The sequence below is a fragment of the Trachemys scripta genome, chromosome 1, assembly GCF_013100865.1.
Source record: "Trachemys scripta elegans isolate TJP31775 chromosome 1, CAS_Tse_1.0, whole genome shotgun sequence".
In the NCBI taxonomy this organism is placed as follows: domain Eukaryota; kingdom Metazoa; phylum Chordata; order Testudines; family Emydidae; genus Trachemys; species Trachemys scripta.
The window spans coordinates 49,230,566-49,248,070 of NC_048298.1; the positions used below are offsets into that span (position 1 = coordinate 49,230,566).

The following is a 17,505-nucleotide window of genomic DNA, read 5'->3' on the forward strand; positions in this document are numbered from 1 at the left end:
TTCGGCAGCATGCCTGCGGGAGGTCCGCCAGTCCCGCGCCTTCAGCATACCCACCGCTGAATTGCTGCCGAAGCCGCGGGACTGGCAGACCTCCCTAAGGCATGCCGCCGAAGGCTGCCTGACTACCGCCCTCACGGCAACTGGCAGGCCGCCCTCCGCGGCTTGCCGCCCCAGGCATGCGCTTGGTGCGCTGGTGCCTGGAGCCGCCCCTGTCAGTGAAGATAAATTTAACTTGTCACTCTAGAATATCACTCCTCCTGACTGGCTGGTGAATAATAATAGTTCCTAGATCTCATATAGCACTTCGCATCCATACGTCTCAAATTGCTTCACAAGGAAAGAACAGTGTACCTGTGATCTGAGCCTTGCATTCAGAAGGACCCAGCAGATAGCAAGGAGTCAGAGTCAGAGATGGAACAGCAGATGGAAAGGCATTGCTGCTGGCTGTCTGCCTGCTAGCATGGTCTTGAGCTGACTGGACTGGATCACTTGGGAGGAAGTTTAAAGGCTCAGGAGTGGGAGAAAGATACATGTTCATCTGGAGGCTGAAGGGGAGGTTGAGATGATCTTGGGATGGGAGGAAACTCTGAAGTTTGGTACATCCATTTCCCATTTAGCCATACATAATCTACCTCTGCTCCCCCTGTTTATATCTAGAATGCTATTGGAAATAGATCTAATTATCTTTAACATATTAAAGTAAATAAGAAACATCCATTATTGGCTATAAAGAAAATATAAATGAGGGTGCTTCTGTATTGTTGGCGTAATTACCCCTTCACAGAGCACTAAATTTTAAACTGAAATCACTCTGGAATACACAGAGACACTCCAAATGGTTTGCAGTAAATTTCAAATCATACAATTCAAAAGCAAATTATAACTAGAGCCGACCAGGAAGTGGAATTTCCATCCTGCAAAGTAAATTGAATTTTCTAATATTTTTTCATCCTGAATCAGGATGAAAATTCAAAAGCCAGAATTTTTCATGGGACCAAAAAATCCAAAATGGCCAGGCCAGGGATTTGGAGCAATCAAATTTTTGAATTGCTCCGCTCCGGCTATGCTCCAGCTGTGGGCAAAAACCTACTGGTCCACACTCCTGCTCCGGGCTCTGCTCCAAAGCTCTGGTCCAGGCAGCAGAAATATTTTGGTCTTTACAAAATGGTATATGCTGATCTGGGAGCTGAAGAACTGGCCGTCTAGGTAGTCTACTCAACCACCAGATTGGAACCTAGGGAGCCAGTTAGCCGGGGTCCTGCCCATCTGGTTACTTTTAAAGTAAGGACAGCTCATGCTGCTAGATGGAAGTAACATATTACCATTACCATTAAATGTCTCTCTTACATATTAGGAAATAACAAGACAAAATGTTTTTTTAAGAAATAGGCTGATTACTGTGTGCTGCTCTCAGGGTCAACCCTCTACTGCAGAAGCACTCCCCAGGAGAATTAATCAAAAAGATCGATAAAAATGTTCTCACTGGAATGCATTTTAATTGGTACCTATTAAAAGCATAATATATGTTATGTGTACTTATGAATAAATGAATATTAAAATGTAAATGGGGAGTTGCCAGGTAAACCTGAATCCTGGATATTAGGACTGGAAAATTAAATATACAAGGAATCTTGGTGCTTTAAATACGTTTGTTTTAATTTAGTTCATAAATTCGTTGTTCTGCAAGCAAACAACTTCATTATTTAGCCCCCCTTGAATAAAATTGTTCACTCATCACAAATTAGTTCTTTGTAATATCTACAGGGAACATTTTATAAAATGTTTCTGCTTTAGAAAGTGTAATAAAATGTCAGGAAATTTTTGTCATTGTTTTGTTTTTTAATGTAGTGACAGGTTGTGAGCAATATTTCTGCAAATGGATTACTGTCAAGCTTCGTTCGTGCCAGTATCAGATTTATCATTATTATCTGGGCACATGAACATCAGGGTACATGTGACTATAGAAACCAATTGGATACTGGTTTAAACATATCTCCCTCTCCCTCTTACCTTGTGCCCCCCTTATTTGTGTATTTATTTCCTGTTATGTATTTTCTCAATTGTAAGATCTCTGGGTTAGGAGATTGGAGCCTAGGGAGCCAGTTAGCCGGGGTCCTGCCCATCTGGTTACTTTTGTTATTTGTACAGTGCCTGGTACAGTAGGAATCTCGTAGTCCTTAAATGTACTGCAATAGAAATAGTGAATAACAACATGAACACTGCACTCTGACTTTCACTCCATTCTTGTAAATGAGCACAAGGTCCTTCTTGTGTTTCAGTATCATGTTTGCACACAAGTATGAAGGACAGGCCAAGAGAAGAATGGTGTAGACAGAGCTTGTGCTCCCTATATCTTGGAAGCACTTTGAATTTATTGTCAACAGATGGTTAAGCTTAAAAGGGCTTCTACCAATTCTATAGTCCTTTTTTTTTTTTTTAAGGTAATAGATTTTTCATTAACTAGAGGGTAGCTTTGAGGAAAATTTGCAATTTTTAAGATCTCTTTTGGGTCTGCCAGTGCTAAATATCTTTTTGTCAGACAAGTGTGGAGAATATTATAGTATGAGACCTCTCTGGTTCCCGTCATAGAGAATATTCCATGCTTTGTGCAGTAATCACTATTCCATGCACTACAATTCAATTAAAGATGTATAAGCCCCGGAAAATGACACTGATAAATACCAAACAGTGATCTTATACAAGTCAAGGGTGCCAAAGTCATCCTACAACCGAGTAAAATTACATTTTTAATTAGAACCTTTGGACCTCATGTATACAAAGTAAAGGTCATATGCTGCCCTCACTCCATTTTTGTGTGCAGTTTTTAATGTTTTTTAACTTTATCTCTTCTCTTCATCACCCTATGTATTTTTGTTCAGTTCCTCTACCCCTCCATTTTGCGCTCTCTCTCTCTCTCGGGTTTTTTGCGGGGGTTTTTTGGGGGGCCGGGGGTGTCTATGCCAGGGCAACAGAAGTGTGTTAACATTGAAGATATTCTGAGGGAATATTGGCTGGAATTCTAGTCAGTTTACTTCTCCAGCCTTTCCATATGTAAAGCGATTCAGAGGAAACTGCCTAGGAACAGTCTGTTTTATTCCACATAGAACTCTTTAAACAGGGAGCCTGCTACAGGGAGAATCTGAGGGCAGGTCTACACTTTTGCTTAAGTCATTGTAACTTACCACGCTTAGGGGTGTGAAAAAGTCACCCCCGTGAGCGACGCAAGTTACAGCAACCTAAGTGCTGTCCACACTGGCGCTATGTCAGCGGGAGATGCTCTTCCACTGACACAGCTTCCGCCTCTCGTGGAGGTGGGGTAATTATGCTGACAGGAGAGCGCTCTCCTGTCAGCATAGAGTGTCTCCACCAGACGCACTACAGGAGCACAACTGCATCGGTGCAGCTGCGCCTGATGCAGTGCTTCTAGTGTAGAGTAGCCCTGACTCATGGGATCGTCGTCTGTTTCCCTCTGTAGCTGGATCTGTGTGTGCAAAGCACCAGAGTGCTCTTTCAGTTGCTATTGCTCATGAGGTCCAAATTGCGGTACAATCTCAGACTCACCTAGGGAGCCAAATACACACATCAAGCAGGCCAGGAGTCTAACATGCATGATTTCAAGTGCTTTTTTAAATGCTATTGTAATCAGGTGAGTTTTTCAGGCATGCTGTTAAGTTGGTTAACATTTTAACTCTACATATTTGTAATCTTCATGGATATAGGAAAGGTGGAGAGGTTGGAATTGAGAGCTGGAAATATTAGCGGATGTGTCAGCATTGTCATTCTCTTCCAGCTGTAAACACCACACCCAGCAGTTGGAGTCTGGACAGTGGAAAAGAAGCCAGGAATATGTCAGAAAGTGGAAAGCTTATGTCTCCCCCTGTGCCACCAAGACCCACACAAACTGGTGAATATATGAACATTTCAGGCCAACCTCCAATACAAAATGATTTACTTGATGGCTTTGACTCTTTCCACTGTGATTAACACTTAACTCCCTGGGCAGGATAATTTATCAGTTCATTGACTCGGATGGAAGGCTGTAGAGCTGCAGTTACTTTCATCTTGTTAACGTTCTGTACTCTTGTAACATTCCATTTTCAATATCCTGCATCTTCATTTAATGACTTATTAGATTCAAGCAGTTCATGTTGATACCCAGAAGAGATGATTGATTTTTTGGTCTTTTGATCTTACAATGATTGGAGGTTAGTAATCACAACCTGGGCACTCTGAAAAGAAGCATCTTATTGGGTGGTGCTATATAGGCAGTCATGTAATGCCATGGTTTCAGTTTCATTAACCAGTTTGTCCTTCAAAAAATCATTTTGTCAATTTAAAGGAAAAGATATTTAAGTGCTACTTTAAGTATGGTTGAAGATATTTTCCATTTATCCTCACAATACACCATGGACCTGCAGGCCTCTGGGAGAAGCATGCTTTCTGATGTGTTATTGCTTGTTTAACACATATGTACAGAATTTTTTCCTTAAAAGAACAAACAAAGGGAGGGGAAGAGAGCATGATAAGGAATTTTTTTCAATCACGTTGCCAGTTAGTTTAGAATGATGTAAAAATTGCCAGGGGAGATGGGTGCATAAATATTTCATGCTGTATGTATTCTCTTGTAAGATAACCTTTGCATAACTTTGAAAACAAATGAAATCTTCTAAAGTATGCACAGCCTTTGAGCAAGATGCACAGAATCGAACAGGGGGAGGCAGTGGGTAGTAAAAATTGGATCATCTTTTTTCCATTAACAAAGCTTTCCCAGGAATACCTTTGTATCTTTTTTTTTTTCTTTTTTTCTGTGATACATCTAAACATACTGGTGACCTTTTGTATCTGGTAGAATTTCTATAATAAATCTGATTTACAGTTTTCACGAGGGTGGCATTCTAAAATCTGTCTAGTTTCCTTGAAATTAAATTGAACCCTTTCTAACTTCACAGCTTCACCGGCAAGGCATGTAGCTTCAGTTTCCCCTTCTCCTGCTGGCAGATCTCCAATGAAGGTACTGGCCTGTTCCATGGGGCTTGTTATGTCTATGTTGTGTGATGTATGCTACTGCATTTATGCACATTTCACATTCACAAATGTAACTGACAGTAGCAGCCCTAAAACCTTCACACTAAGATTTTCAAAACTGTGTACCTAAAGTTAGGATCCTAAATATTTAGGCACTGAAATTAAGTGGCCTGATTTTCAGAAGTTCTGAGCACCCAGAAGCTCTCATTTGAAAATTTTGGCCTAAGCCTTTGTCCAGATAATATATCAGATGTAATGTCCTTAACAAATGTGGAAGCCTCCTACTACACAAAGGAACACAACCTGAAGAAAGCAGTTAGCAGGATTTCCGAAATACACCAGCTTTCTTAGCCCACAGTGACGATTAAATAAAACCCTCTTCACTCCTCCCCTTCCATACGTTGGACTCAATCTTTGGCCCTTCTTCCAGCCCCTTTGCATTGCCTGAGGAAGCTGCCCCTAAGAATCTAATCTAAGTTCCATTGATGTAAATGAAAATCTTTCCATTTTTCCAATGACTTCAGTGGGCTTTGAATCAATCTCTAGATGGGCAGCCAAGAATTCCCCCGGCATGGGGTGGAGGTGCATAAAGCCAACTCTAAGCACCTGTCTCCACTCCACTGCTGTGCTCACAGCTATCTGATCCTAATCTGGAACAGAGCAGCTGGGCACCAGCCAGCCCAAGATCAGGGGAACATAAAGTTGTTTTAGATCCACATTCCCTCCACCACTGTTCAGCTGAGGATTGAGTCTGGTGTGCCCGGACTGTCTCTCAAACTAGCTAGCATAAGTCTAACGTATTTGGTACTTAGCAAAACCTTTTGTATGTATAATATCTTTTCTTATCTCTTCAGTTGTTTGTTGTTGTATATTTCATACCTTAATACTAATAAGTCTGAGTTTATGACTAAGTCATAATTAAAAACTAATTGTATTTCTTACAGTTTTTCAAACCCAAGCTTCTTTCATTCCTTTCTTCAGCAGAATCTGAATCTCTGGCCTGTAGTACCATGTGGCCTAGTAACTTCCAGGACAGTCAGAGGAGAATAAGGAGATTCTAATGGACAGTATACTACTGGTGCCTAATTATTGCAGTGATGGGCATTATATAAAAATGCTTAGGATAAACTGAGTTTTCAGCAAATCTCTAGAAGTCTACATCTTTCCTAACGCATTCAATTCCTCACAATTCAGTACAAGTGCTATTCTACTGTAAAGAAATCAAAATCAAAAAGGGAAAATTATTTTACTGTGATTCTGCTTCCCTGAAGATGTTCTGCTAAAGTTTTCCTTCCTCTCTCTTAACTCCTTAGCGTCAGACCAACCAAATTCTATTGGTTCATGAAGAATTTTGACCCACCAGGATAGCAGTAATGGAATAGTGTGTCATGTCCCCACTTTGACCATTGTGCATCATCCCCTGCCTGGTATGAATGCTACCCAACAAACATTGCAAGTCAGATCCTCCACTTACATTGGTGGCAGAGTTCCCAGGAGAGGCCAATTAAAAATATTTTATCGTCACTGAAAAAATTGCTCCAGAGAAAAAACAGAAACAAAGTGCAAGCACTGAGACATTTTAAAAAAAGATCACTAGAGTTGAGGAGAAAAAGTACAATTTTCACAATCCCTTTTTTTACTGTTAAACAGGTTTGTTTGTTTTTTCAAAAAAAGAAAAATTACAACCAGCTCTAATAATCCCCAAATTATATGTGGGGTAAGTGCATAAGAAATCTATTCGAGTAAAATCTACAGAAAGCTATAATTACAGGTAATTTTTACCTTTCTAATGATTCTCACTGCCAGGATTCTCACTCCTAGAAGGTAAGAAGCTTAAGAAATGTGCCAGCAGAAAAAATGACATAAGGTAGCACTGATATAGGCTCTGTATCAAGGGTAGAACTTCATGCCCCAAGAGCACTGACGTTTGAGTGTCTTCATCAGTGCAAAAACTGGTTTGCCTCTGCCAAGAAATCCTATATCTGTCAATGTAGGATGCAAGCAGTGCCTTGAAGTTGGAATAGTATCCTTTCAAAAGATTACAAGTGAACCAGCAAAGCTGGATTCACTCTTCCCATCTCCACTTCTGTAACATGACTGTAGAAAGGGGAAATCTGGAAACCATAATGTGGAGCTGCCTTGAGTTGGAGGCCTCAACAGGAGTACATGGAAGAGATCCTGGCCCTCTCTCAGTACCTACTGTTTTCATCCTTTCTGAAGACCCAAGAACTCAATACTGAGGACCAAGAACTCAATACCTATGACTTCAGGTATCGAGGGTGGCACATGACTGCCAACAGAGGGCCTGTTTTATACTCTACTCCAGTACTATTGTTCTTGAGGATAAAAATTCTTTAAGAGTTGAGGGAGTTCTACCAATCTTGTGCTGAGGAACTAGGACTCATAAGTGAGAATCTTAGTGAATAATATTTATCACATATACAATAGCTTGAGCTGCCTCATCACCACTTGGCTTAGAGCAAACAATACTTCTAAACCAGGCTGGCGATGGTGATTTGAGTATATTCCCAATCCTGGAAGTTCTGTGGCTTTCACAAGCAAAAGATGCTAAAAATTTTCAATGACATTGATGCACACTGCAGAATTTGAAGCTACCTGCACTGTTAATGGTATCTGATAATAAGTTATGGTCCTGAAACCAGACACCACACTGATAAAATGCAGGGGAATTTAATAGAAGTTTATTCTCATTAAACAGCTATCATTCCTGTGTTATAAAATGATTAAGTAGTTAATTTTTAAAAAATCATATATGGAATATTAGCACACATGAAGCAGTGTTATATCTCTTTTTACAGCATGATTCATTGCAAAAAATGGGAGGAAAGCTGTAAATATATTCTAAACCAGAGACTGAAGTAGTAGTACTCAATGTGATATAGATACAGTGTTCTGGCAGTAGAGGGCACAGTGCTACTAGTTACACTGCAAGCTATATTCCATTGTCAGTACTATGAAAGTTATTTCTTTTTAAACACTGACAGATTTTTCCAGAGACTGATGATAGGAATACAACATTTTAATATAGCTTACTTCCACTAAAATAAATTGTTGACATGAACAGTATTTGATGTATAGTTAGAAAATATAAGCATTCTATAGACAAGCTTGGACTATATTTTTACTGGATCTTAATTCGACCATAAATACATGTTTCATCTATCATGCTCCCAAGAATCAGTGCAAAAAAAAAAATCTACCCGGATTTTTAGTGTTCACGGAGAAACATTGCTCTTAATTCTCCTTCACATGAATCCTTCTCTTTTCTTCTTTGCAGGGATCCATGCAATCATTTACCCCATCTCCAGTGGAATGTCATTCCTCGGGGCTCATATCCAACTCCCCAGTCTTGTCAGGAAGTTACAGCAGTGGAATCTCTTCACTTAGCCGATGTAGCACATCAGAAACTTCTGGCTTTGAAAGTCAAGGGAGTGAACAAACTATTCCAAACTACAGTGTTTCTGAGGAGCCGATGAGAAAAGAAAGTAAAACTCCTCCACCTTACAGCGTTTATGAACGAACTTTGAGACGGCCTGTTCCGCTACCTCACAGCCTCTCCATCCCTGTCACTTCAGATCCACCAGCACTGCCACCCAAACCCCTGCTGGCGCGGCCAAACAATCTGGAAAACAGTAGCCGGAGGACTGAACAGGTTCCTCGGCCCAGGCCTCTTCCTCGGAAAGTGTCTCAGTTATAAGAAGTCACTTTTATATTTACTTGCAATGAATTCTTTACCGTTTACGAAATAATATTTAAAAAAAGTAAAATACATTTAGTGTAGGCACTTTAATATTTTACCCAATTTTTCTTTTAAATGATTTTTAAAATGCTTATTAGTATTATGTTGCACATTATTAAATGAAATTAATAATTTTGATTGCCAGATATTACAGGAAGCATGAATGAGAGAATGTTGTTAATTTCAAGGTGGTAAATATGGATGCATAGCTTTTTGGTATGTTATGTTCATTTTTTAAAAAATAATTTAATTAAATCTAAAACCCCACGAGCTCTCATTTGCATTAGTTGTATGCTTCTTACAAAATGTAGGCTATGCTAACTGAGCTAATTACTAGAAATAAATGCACGCTTCCTAACCACATTGTTTGTAGGCTAGGACATTTCTGCAAGTAGGCTGAAGGTTGTTCCCATTTCCCCATGAGCAGGTTGGTCAATTCAAATATCTGTGCATGTGGGGTTAGGGGTGGTGCAGAGGAGGGGGTTGTTAATGCAAGTTACCCTGCAGTAAAAAGTTCTAAAGACAAAAGTTGTAAGTTCTTGAAACAAAATACTACTTTTGTGTTGCTTTCTAAGAGTAACAAATATTCACATTTCATTCAGTGTAGAACACCTTTCTGGGAATTAATTTGATTGTTGAGAAACTCTTTAGTCTCATAACAGTAGCTTATCTCCTGTATCTGGTGCACTTCTTTCTTTTTAAGGTGCGATTTACCTTTACTCTTTCAGTTAGCCCATACAAAAAAAATCCCATTAATAGTTGGAGGTTTTCTCCTGTCTTTGAAAGTTAACTTCAAAAAAAAAAAACTCTGTACCAGAAGAACAAATATCCAGATATTATAGAGGCATAAATGAATGTGTCCCATTAATAAGGATACACAAGAATCAATACTGGTTAGTATTAAATCAATGCAGTAAGTGAACAAATTTAAAGAATATAAATCACTAGCTATGTATCAGTAAATTTTTAAAAGATAAAGGGCATTAATTCACAATTCTGCACAAATTAACAAAATTCCTAACAGCTCTTCGTGTATATTCTTACTAGTGCAGGTTTTTGTTGTTGTTTGTTATTGGTTTTTATTTTTGATTGGTTGTTTTAACTTAGTTGATCATTGTCATCTTTACTGAAGGAAGATGATGGTAGACAGTTCTAGGTTGAATTTCACTAGATAGCGTCTGTAAAGCAATGGAAAGCTAATGCCCAGATGTAGGAGTGTGGAGAAAGCACCTTGTGTATGTATTTTTTGTAGCTCTTTCTTTTGTTGATTTTAATTGTTTGCTTTGTTGATAGCTTAATTGGAAGAAAGTGACCACTTTTTATATTCTCTCAGTGAAACCTTCAGCAGGTATGTGCTGTTGATGGTAGCTATAGAGGTTTTCTATAATAAATGTTCAAGTATTTTTGTACATAACTGGTTAATTTTAATAAGGAGTGTACCATTATGTGAAAAAAGAAGCAAACAGTTGTGTATGCAGTAAGATTGTTATAATTATGCCAAATACTTTATGTATGGAAAAAAGAATATTTGTACATATGTGCTTTTAACAATAATTCTGCCATATTGACTTTACAATTTTGAATGTCAGAAAAAATTAATATATGTTAAAATATTTATGTTTTAGTGAAAGTATTCATAACTGAAAAAGGAACATATGAATTTTAGCTTTGTATCTTGCCTATTTTGAAGTCTGAAATTCCTTGAACTAGCTCTTGCTTTTGACTATAACATTTTTGTGTCTGTAACCACATTATAAAAGATGTAGAAGGCTACATATTTATGCTGGTATGAAGAGGTAATGCCTAAGATTTAACTAAGGTGTCACAAGTAAGATAACAAAGCTGCTTTGATTTTCCCCCCCTGTGTAGTTTAATAGATTGGTTGACTAGTGCTTGAGCACAGTATGAATCAGTGTTATTTGCTCCTGAAGCCATTTATTTTATTTCTGGCAGTGAGCAGAATTGTTGAATTTATCATTTGCATATATTATTGAAGTCAGCTTTGCAGCAAAACATTTCATGAGGTTTCTGTTTACCCAGATGCTCATATAGGTTGCTGCAGAATAAAGTTACTTGATTAATCTTTATAGTATAATTTGTTTTCCACGTAGTAGTAGATTATAAATCAGTTTGTCATAAAATTAAACTTTCTGCCTCCTTTGCTTCAAAGATCCAGCTTTCTTTCTGATAAAAATCTCCTGGATTGAGTTAGTCCTTTCCCTGCTCGGTTCTGTAATGGCTTTGTGAGACAATTGCCAAGACAGTAAAGATTTGGAGGGCATTCACCTGCACTTCTGATCAATGGAGGACTGTAAAATTTACTATAAGAGTTAGGTTAATTTATGGCAATTTGAACTCCCTGTTTTTATAACCAAGACATCAGGAACACTCTGAACAATAGGAGACCATAAAAAAATGACAGTGAAGTGCTGTAAAAAGGAGCTGACACATTTTCTGCTTTGCCAGTTTTGACAAATTGTTTCTGTAGATCAGCTTTTCTTCCTGGCTTCTACAAAAATGTAGTCTGAAATTTGTTATGTATGCTACAACACCCAGAGCTTGAAAGCCTACTGTAAATAAAGCTCTCATTTGAATTTTATGCATTATGAATAAATGTAGTTTTCTGACTTATTTAGTGACATTAAGCAGTTCAGAAAATAATGCAAGAGATGTATCAGAACACTCCCCCGTCACCCAATAATGTACCTGTCATGCTGTCTGGAATGACTCTCAAATGTGAGTGCCTGTCTCAGGACAGACTGTCGGAAAACAAGGGCAGATACCCCAAAATGGTGGTATGTTCTATAATTAGATTTCACCAAACCAGTAACAAATAGATCATTATACCAGTCTTATCATGGAATCACAGACAGTCCCCTTAAGCTCTCCAGCCTATCTTGCCACCCAGAGACATTGGACTTAGTGATTATGGTCACATAAACCAAAAATCACATCACATCAGGTTGCTGCCAGTCCCAAGAGACTAGTCACTTACTCCAGAGCAACTGGAATTCCAGATATTACACCAAAGACAACGCTGGCAGTAAATTCTATAGTAAACCATAGGTTTATTAGCTAAGAAAAAGAATGAGAGTTATTGAGTGGTTAAAGCAGGTAAAATATAATAACATGTGAGTCAAAGTCTGTAAATCCAAAATGATAGCAGAGATGTAGCAATCGGCCAATTTCCCAGAAGTCTGTCAGGGATACCCAGAATAACTCTGGGGATCTCTGACTTCTCATTCAGTTATTCCACCCTGTTAGAATCAAAACAGTCCAGAGATAAAGGCTCTCTTTGAATCAGTGCTTATAGCTTCTTTTCACAGACAACAATCTGTCAAGTGACTGTACCCACACAATGGCCAATTTCTTTGAATTTAGCTCTCCATTTGCATTCAGTGAGTTATTTAGTTACAGGGATATACATAATGGAAATGCTTGTCATTACATTATAATAGGAATAGATAAGTGAAAACAATACAAGTAACGTTTCATTAGTTTTCATGAAGTTCTAAGACCTGATACACTCTTACATTAACACACAGTTTGATCTAGGGTTACTTAATTACTAGGTATGCATAATGTAATGTAATAGTAAACAACAGGATAAACATAGGCGGAAACAGTACAATTAACGTTGCCTCTGATCTCTATTAACACACAAGTGAATTGGCCCGAATATATACTAATACATTTAATTCCTTTGATATTCACACACAAGTGAATTGGCCTAAGACTCTGGCCTGAGCTGGTCTGTCAGCGTCACAGTACCAACACCCAGTTACAAATTGTTGTCAGTGGCTTCATGATTGCTTTTCAATATTATCCAACATCTGTCTAACACTTGTGATGGTCTTACTTCCTAATAAGGCAGTCAGCGTGTATCTGGGATCCTATAGTGGTAAGTGCAATATGAACTGGCCATTTTTTTAGCAGTGCAGTACACTGCAGTTCAGGAGCTAGCTCTCTGAATTTCCAATTATCAGAGGGGCAGCCGTGTTAGTCTGTATCCACAAAAACAACAAGGAATCCGGTGGCACCTTAAAGACAAACAGATATATTTGGGCATAAGCTTTCGCGGGTAAAAACCCACTTCTTCAGATGCATGTAGTGAAAATTACAGATACAGGCATAAATATATATTGACACATGAAGAAAGGGGAGTTACCAAGTGGAGAACCAATGTTGAAGGCCAATTCAGTCAGGGTGGATGTGGTCCACTCCCAGTAATTGATGAGGAGGTGTCAATACCAAGAGAGGGAAAATTGCTTTTGTAGTGAGCCAGCCACTCCCAGTCTCTATTCAAGCCCAAATTGATGGTGTCAAGTTTGCAAATTAATTGTAGCTCTGGAGTTTCTCTTTGAAGTCAGATTTTAAATTTTTTGTTGTTGAAGAATGACTACTTTTAAATCTGTTATTGAATGTCCAGGGAGATTGAAGTGTTCTCCTACTGGCTTTTGTGTGTTACCTTTCCTGATGTCTGATTTGTGTCCATTTATCCTTTTACGCAGAGACTGTCCAGTTTGGCCAATGTACATGGCAGAGGAGCATTGCTGGCACATGATGGCATATATCACATCAGTAGATGTGCAGGTGAATGAGCCCCTGAAGGTGTGGTTGGTGTGGTTGGGTCCTATGATGGTGTCACTAGAATAGATATGAGGACAGACGGCAACAGGGTTTGTTACAGGGATTGGTTCCTGGGTTTGTGTTTCTGTGGTGTGGTGTGAGTTGCTGGTGAGTATTTGTTTCAGGTTGAGGGGCTGTCTGTAAGCGAGGATTGGCCTCTTTGAATTTCCAATGAAAGGGATGTTGGTGCAAGCTAACAACACTTAGTAAGCTGACTTGTGTGAACTCCTTTAATTTAAAATCATAGGATGACATTCACCTCTGCACAGAGAGCTGCAAAGGCCTTGTGGTGGCCCTCTGCACTGGGGTGAATTTCACGCATAAAAATGTAGCCTTAGCTTTAAATTTAGTACAGTTCCTGCCCTCTAGGTCGGTGTTCAGAGGGGGCCTGCTGCACATAGATTTTTTTTCCTGCTACCATATGGAAATGCAGACTCATTCCCCTTATTCCCAGACCTCACAGAAGCCTCTTTAAATGGTCCCAGTGTCTGGTGCTGAGAGAATAGTCAAAGACTGAGGGGACCAGGCAGGAATGGGTGGACAGGTATTTGTATGAGAGTGGGCCAGGAAGGAATTTGCGGGGGGGGCGGGAGGTGAGTGAGTGAGAGTCACACATCACATCATCCCTCTTCAGGCCCCAAGGAACTTTCCTAAAAATAAATATATATATATATATATCCTGGACTTTATTATCTGTTCTACACAGCCTCTCTGATCCAGAGGTGGCAGGGTCAGGCATGGCCAGGGTAGATATTTTGAAGCATCACTCCAATACACCCAGGCTACTGGCAGACCCGAGCTCATGTGGAAGCTTAATACCTCATGACATATTGATTAAAAAACTAGAATGATTAAAATTAACATAGCACACATTAATTGGATTAAAAACTGGCTAACTGATAGGTCTCAATGTAATGTAAACAGGGAATAGCCATTGAATGGGTGTGTTTCTAGTTGGGTCCCCCAGGGTTCTTGCCCTGTTCTTTTTAACATATGTATTAATTACCTGGAAGAAAACATAAAATTATCACTGATAAAGTTTGCAAGTGACTCAAAAATTGGAGGAGTAATAAATAATGAAGAGGACAGATCACTGATATGTAGCCATCTGGATTGCTTGATAAACTGGGCACAAGCAATTTGTGTTTTAATATGTCCAAATGTGTAAATGTATACATCTAGGAACAAAATGTAGGCCATTCTTACAGGACAGGGACAGCAATGACTCTGAGAAGTATTTGGGGGACGTAGCGGATAATTAGCTGTACATGAGCTCCCATTGTAACATTGTGGCATAAGGGCTAATGCAATCCTTGGATGCATAAGTAGGGAAATGTTGATTAGAAGTAGAGAGGTTATTTTACCACTATATTTGGCACTGGTGCAACTACTGCTCCAATACTGTGTCCAGTTCTGGTGACAACAATTCAAGAAGGGTGTTGCTAAACAGGAGAGGGTTCAGAGAAGAGCCACAGGAATGATTACAAGATTAGAAAACATGCCTTACTCATGGAGCTCAATCTATTTAGCTTAACAAAGAGAAGGATTAGGGGTGACTTAATTACGCTCTAGAAATATCTAGATGGAGAACAAATATTTGATAATTGGCTCTTTGATCTAGCAGAGAAAGGTGTAATGTGATCCCGTGGCTGGAAGTTGAAAGTAGACAAATTCATACCGGAAATATTGTTAACAGAAAGGGTAATTAACCATTGAAACAACTTACCAAAGGTTGTGATGGATTCTCCATTTCTGACAATTTTTAAATCAAGATTTAAAGTTTTTCTAAAAGACCTGCTCTACAAATTCTTCTACAGCCTGTGTTATACAGGAGGTCAGACTAGATGATCGCAATCGTTCTTTCTGCCTTGGAATCTACGAAACAAAGGAGCTCTGCATGGATGGCTGTGGCTCCCATATCCCTGTGGATCCAGGCAGATCTAGCAGCTTTAGGTGTAGGCCTCATGACTTTTCTACAGTGGAGGGACCAAAGCCCAGTATAAGATTTGTGAATAGAAGTCTGCAAATGGACCCTCAAAGACCGTTCCTCCCAGCACCGGATATAGTATGAGAGGGGCTGATCTGGGCCACCGTTATAAACCACTGCCGTATTTTTTATTAGATTTATTTGTCCTTATAAGGTCCCCGTGCTTTTAATCCAGTTGTTTACTGATACTTAATTCAGCAAACTACATTGGTTGTTTTTGTAAACATTAATGCACTACCTTGACGTTAGATTTACCAAACATTTGAGAGAGGTCTGGGAATCACCTATGGAAGGTTTAGACCTGCGGGCCTCAATGTATGTACAATCATCATCAGCTACATAGAGTGACTATTCCTTGGCAGTGGCATTCCTCTCATGCTAGTGGTGAAGAAAACAGTAAAAATGTTCAGCTGTGAATTATTTTAATATGGAACTCTTTGCATCTGATAGCACCAGCTGCCACCTCTGTAGACTGCTGTGCATCAGCGTGCATGGTGCAAACCTCCATAGTATGGATGGGTAAACTTTCTGTGCCTAACTTAGAAACTACAATGACCAAAGGAGTTTGATGGTGCAGTTCTAATTTGATGCTGTTGGTTTTCCTTTCAGAAGAGAGATTATGAGAAGAAAGGAAAGGAAGGGAGGGAGAATTGGAGGTGAAGAGAGTCAAAAATAGGGAGCAGATAAACTCACACTGAAGAGATGAGGATGCAGGAACAACTTTGAAAATGGGAAGCCTCACCCGAGCTGGACGTACTTCAGTTGGGGGAAGGGCTTACGAAGGAATCTCTTCAGCACAGCAAAGTGGCAGGTGGAGAGAGTCAAACCTGCACTTGCTACCATGGAGGGACTATGTCAGAAGGGTATCCCCAGGAGGAGGACTCCTGCATGAAGCCAGGACTCCCCAGCCTTCAGAGGCCCATGGGCACCCCAAGTAGGGACAGTACGGTAGGAAGAGACCCAGGGGAGGGAGATGGCAGGACCACAAGTAGCTTTGTATAGTTGGCAAAAAGGGGCCCTGGGCCAGAACCTGGAGGAGTGGGAGAGCCCAGGTTCCCCTACCACTATGTGGGGCTGCCACCACAAACTTTAACTCTGAGGTGGGCAAACTACGGCTCGCGGGCCACATCTGGCCCATGGGACTGTCCTACCCAGCCCTTGAGCTCCCAGCTGGGCAGGCTAGTCCCCGGCCCTACCCCTGCTGTCCCCTATCCCCCACAGCCTCAGCTCACCGTGCTGCCAGCGCTCTGAGCGGCGGGGCTGCAAGCTCCTGCTGGGCAGCACAGCTGAGAGAGCCACGGGTGTAGTGTATTAAATTGCTCCTCGTAGGAATGTGCTACTTACAGTGTACTACTTATGGCTGCCGGTCCTGGTGCTCTGAGCGGCATGGTAAGGAGGTGGGGAGCGGAGGGGTTGGATAAGAGGCAGGGTGTCATGGGGGCAGTCAGCGGACGGCGAACAGGGGCGATTGGATAGACATGGGAGTCCCAGGGGGGCCTGTCAGGGGGCAGGGAGGGGTGGGTAGGGGGTGCGGTCCCAGGAGGGGGCAGTTAGGGGACAAGGAGCAGGGAGGTTTGGATGGGTTGGAGGTTCTGAGGGGGGCAGGGAGGGGGCGGGAAGTGGGAGGGGGCAGAAAGGGGGCGGGGGCCAGGCTGTTTGGGAAGGCACCCCCTTCCCTATCTGGCCCTCCATACAGTTTCGGAACCCTAATGTGGCCCTTGGGCCAAAAAGTTTGCCCACCCCTGCTCTAACTGCTAGGTGGGAGCTCACCCACTCACAGGTGGATAATGAAGTAAAGTATTTTTTCAGTCAACCCAAAAACACAGAAACAGAGGAAAGAGTTGGGGGGAGGGGTGGGGGAGAGGAATAATTCTAATGAAAAAAATGAATCCAGTATAGTAAAAACTGTATAGTATCTACCCTATAGTAGAGTAGGGCACCCATCTTGTTCCAGCTTCAGTGCTTCTGGGAGGGGGTGAGGTAATGGCCCTAATGAATAGTTTTAGCTTCATGGTTTTTCTTTACATTGAAGTGTCCGGGGGTGAGGGGGAGTGGGGATGGAGAAGTGATTGTCATAAATTACAGGAGAAAAGAGTTCAAGCTA

The 17,505-nt window shown here is 40.6% G+C and overlaps 1 protein-coding gene across 1 annotated transcript in view; it reads left to right on the top strand.

Annotated features, from left to right (window-relative positions):
* The window catches only part of DOCK4 (dedicator of cytokinesis 4), a gene marked incomplete in the record, with an annotated part of 410,929 nt that extends 400,887 nt beyond the window's left edge, over window positions 1–10,042 (top strand). The window contains 3 exon segments of the mRNA XM_034758276.1: window positions 3,791–3,904; window positions 4,950–5,011; window positions 8,324–10,042. Of these exon segments, the coding sequence (XP_034614167.1) occupies window positions 3,791–3,904; window positions 4,950–5,011; window positions 8,324–8,743 (596 nt within the window).
* Between the last annotated feature and the right edge of the window lie 7,463 nt (window positions 10,043–17,505).